The following is a 4,086-nucleotide window of genomic DNA, read 5'->3' on the forward strand; positions in this document are numbered from 1 at the left end:
CCAATCACAGCACACACTGGCCCAGCTGACCAATCACAACACACACTGGCCCAGCTGACCAATCACAACACACACTGGCCCAGCTAGCCAATCACAGCACATTTCGTATTTCAGAAGGCGGGCCTTCATTTGGTACAGGAACTATTCGAGCCGTTCATGCCAGACTGGGGAGAGAGGTGTTGTAATAATGTAAAACATGTGAAAAATGTGTTTTTCGAACAACCTAGTATGAGAGCCTGTTCTAGTACACCCCCAAAACAAAATCAAGACTTTGTAAAAGAGCATAATAGGACCCCTTTAAGTGTTACTTAATTAAGAGATGTACACACAAATCGCGGAAATTAGAGAAACAACATGCACCCTCTTGGCCAAAAATATTAAGACATGTCTCAAAATATCTTTTGACTTCCACAAAAGAAAGTAAGTCCATACAAGTTTGAAACGTCATGAGGTTGAATAAATGAAAGCAGATTTTTAAAAATTTTTGGCTGAAGTATCCCTTTTTAAAATAGCATTTTCTTTCAAATATTGTTCCAATGTCTTATTGCTAGACTAATTCTTAGGATTCTTAAGATAATAATAGAGGTAATTATGTAAATATATTATTATTATATCAGTAATATAATTATGTGAGTAGTATTGCAGGTTATTGAATGATCAGTTGGTTATTTTCACAAGACAAACCCCTACATTATGCCGTATCCATTTTACACAAACAAAACACAAGTGTTCGATGTTTTGCTTAATAGGCATGTTTTTTAAGACATTTCAAATATCTGATGAAATGTTGATTTGGGTGCGCAAGTAGCCTCTTTTCGCTTTTTCGGAATTTACCAAAGTGTCTAAAAACAGATATTATTTGTTGACTATTTGTCAGTATTACTATTTGTCGGTTCAGTATATTGGCCAATCATTAGTATTTGCCACACTGTTTTACAATTTTCTTTTGTTGTTGTTTTTTCCATATATAGGCTGATGCATTTAGTTCCAAGAAGGACAAAAATAGTTTCACACTTGAGATGAAACATCAGAGACTACTAGAGAAAGAGGTAGATTTCAAAATGTTTTGAACATTTCCTTGATGGCCATTTGTTGCTTTGAGGCCTGATCGGTTTCTATGGTCTCTTCTCCTAACCTTGACTGTCACTGATAATGCTGGAGTATAGATCCGTTCTTTGGTGCAGCAGAGAGGAGAGCAGGACCGCAGGCTGCTGAACCTGGAAGGAGAGCTGAAAAAGTTGGAGTCTAAATTGCTTGTGGCTGTCAGAGAGAAGACAGGCCTCGCTGCCAATGTGGCTTCCCTCGAGAGGCAGCTCGCGGAGTTAAAGAAAGCTAATGAGTTCCTGAAGACCAAGGTGACTAGTCTTTTTGTACCAGTGTGTTTTCCAATCTCTGTTTCCTAAGTAGACTGCTTCACATAAACAAGTTTACTGAGGAATGTCTTGGCACTTTGATTTTCACAGGTCTCTGCAGACATCACCAAGAAGAAGATCAATGCTCTTTCCATGGAGCTCATAGAGGCCAAAAATAAACTGGATGCCAAAGACAAGGTAAGTTACCTCAGTTGCTTTAGACAGGGAGAGGAGTTTGTGTAACTTCAAGTTGCTCAGTGTAATTTTGGGCTTGTGAACAGGAGCTGAGCTTCCTTCAGATCAGCTCAGAGGGGAAAGTAAAGGTCTTGGAAACGGATCTGGAGACTGCCAGAACAACTTTTAGAGTTCTTCAGGAAAGGAACAAAGATCTTGGTGAGTTACCTTGAGGAGCTATATGTTTGATATTGTATATTTTGGGATCTTTTCCATTTTATAAAATCAATATGACAAGCGTCCAGTGTCTCAAAGTTCAAGTCAGAACATGTTCACAACGAAATATAATACTTGCTGAAAAGTGCACAGAATATACTGTAAAAGTAAAGTGAAACAGAATTTCACACAGTAAGTGTTTTCAGCAGTATTTTCACATGACGTCATTACACTGCGTTTCTTAATTCAGTGAGTGGTATCTAGTTATCTTGGAAATCAATCAAATTGTATGTAAAAATGATAACTTTAAAGAGTTAACCCAGTTGAATTTGTGAATTGTTTAATTCAGGCAGCTTAACAAATGCTTCAGTATTCCCGGATGACCTTGTGGTATTTCAGAATTCTTTTGCTGATGTTTGATCGTGTCAATGACAAAAAAAAAAAAGAAAAGCCAGGCATATTGGATCCAGTCTCATTACCAGATCACATCAGAAAATATCAGATTTGTCTGATACACAAAAGCTTTAAGTCTTGTCTGAAAAATCTTTATCAGTCAAGAGGTTGACAGAAGAGGCTGGGAAAGAGTAGAAAGCAGGTGAAGTTACACTGTTCAAAAGTGTTTATTTATTTATCTAAATCTATTCAGAAAAGACATGTTTAATTAATCAAAAGTGACAGTGAAGACATAATGTTACAAAAGATTTATATTTTAAATAGATGCTGTTCTTTTGAACTTTCTATGTATTAATCAAATTTATCATGCTTTCCACAAAAATATGAAGAATCACAACTGTATCAACATTAATAATAAGAAATGTTTATTGAGCAGCAAATCAGCATATTATACTGATTTCTGAAGGATCATGTGACACTGAAGACTGGAGTAATGATGCTGAAAATTAAGCTTTGCCATCACAGGAATAAATTACATTTTAAAATATATTAAGGTAGAAAACGGTTATTTTAAATTGTAATAATATTTCACAATATTGCTTTTTACTCTATTTTTGATCAAATAAATTCATCCAGTGTTGCCAGATTGGATGGACAAAAGCTCACAAAAACCCGCCTAAAAATTTTAACTGTCAAATTAATGTGATGGAATATGTAAATCAAGGTTCATAAGGGCCATTTTTAACTCCTTAAAACAAAATAATGACGACAAAATAATATAAATATAACGTTAGATACATTTCCCAGGTAAACGGATCAAATCGGGGCAAATAGTCTACATTAAAGAGAATTGGGCTTCCGAACATGAATAAAATATGCAAGCAGACACTGTCAAAACGGCAATCAAGAAATTAACCGATACCCTCGAAACAACACGTGCATCATTTTCAATGTCAGCAGTCAGAATAATCCAATTTAAATGCAAAAAGTGCCCAATATAAGTGATAGGAAAAAGCAACGTAATAAGCAGGTAGGCTATTTCACACTCGTTCATGCACACACCATGACAGTCAAAACTGTGTCATTCATTGATAAATACTGAATTATAATCCGACAATTAAAAAAAACAAAAAAAAACAATAATAATGCGACAATATAATAACAATAATAATAAAAACTTACCTCCGTGTCGCACTATAATTTTACACCGAACTAGAGAAGCCTCTTGTTAAGTTCATATTGTAGAACATAATACAGATTTCAAGGATTTATCAATCTGGACCGTTTAAAATATAAAAGAAAGGATCGCATAAACCGAGATATTTAGTTTCGGTTTTGATGAATTCAAATATGATTTCCAAAGATTTCGGAGTTGCAGTGATAGAGCCTTCTTGTCATCTCACTCCACAATAATTCACATTTTGAGAGTTGAGTCACTCTCCCATAACAGATAACTTATATTTATTTAGGCATTGTGATTACTTGAAAATACAGTACTACTACATTCAAAATCAGATACGTTATAACTTTATTACTTAAACCAATGTGACATTTGACAATTCAAACTCTAGTCTAGGGGTTTAGAAACCATTTAAAGGGGTCATATGATGCTTTTTTAAAGATCATTATTTTCTGTATTTGGTGTAACAGAATATGTTGACATGCTTTAATGTTCAAAAAACACACTATTTTTCAAATACTGTACATTATTGTAGGTCCTCTATGCCCCGCCTCAAACGCTGTCAAACGCTTTGTTTTCTACAAAGTCCCTCCTTCCGACAGTCTGCTCTGATTGGCCAGCTGACCCAGTGCATTGTGATTGGCCGAACACCGCAAGCACTCGTCGGAAATGTAACGCCCCTTACCATAATCGCGAGCTTCATCTTTCAAAATAAATGTAAAGACAGTAAATAATGTCATTAGTTTTACCATCAGTTCAAGCCCGAAAGGG

The 4,086-nt window shown here is 35.4% G+C and overlaps 1 protein-coding gene across 4 annotated transcripts in view; it reads left to right on the plus strand.

The window, feature by feature from the left end:
• Positions 1-4,086, plus strand: part of LOC107670188 (hyaluronan mediated motility receptor-like) — a 16,354-nt gene that overhangs the window by 2,918 nt on the left and 9,350 nt on the right. For all 4 annotated transcript variants that reach the window (XM_016462707.1, XM_016462708.1, XM_016462709.1 and 1 more), the window contains exons 4-7: positions 972-1,049; positions 1,167-1,355; positions 1,464-1,550; positions 1,634-1,745. In XM_016462707.1, the coding sequence (XP_016318193.1) occupies positions 972-1,049; positions 1,167-1,355; positions 1,464-1,550; positions 1,634-1,745 (466 nt within the window). The remainder of the gene's footprint in view (positions 1-971; positions 1,050-1,166; positions 1,356-1,463; positions 1,551-1,633; positions 1,746-4,086) is intronic.

The sequence above is a fragment of the Sinocyclocheilus anshuiensis genome, unplaced genomic scaffold (genome assembly GCF_001515605.1).
Source record: "Sinocyclocheilus anshuiensis isolate Anshui unplaced genomic scaffold, SAMN03320099.WGS_v1.1 scaffold640, whole genome shotgun sequence".
Classification (NCBI taxonomy): Eukaryota; Metazoa; Chordata; class Actinopteri; order Cypriniformes; family Cyprinidae; genus Sinocyclocheilus; species Sinocyclocheilus anshuiensis.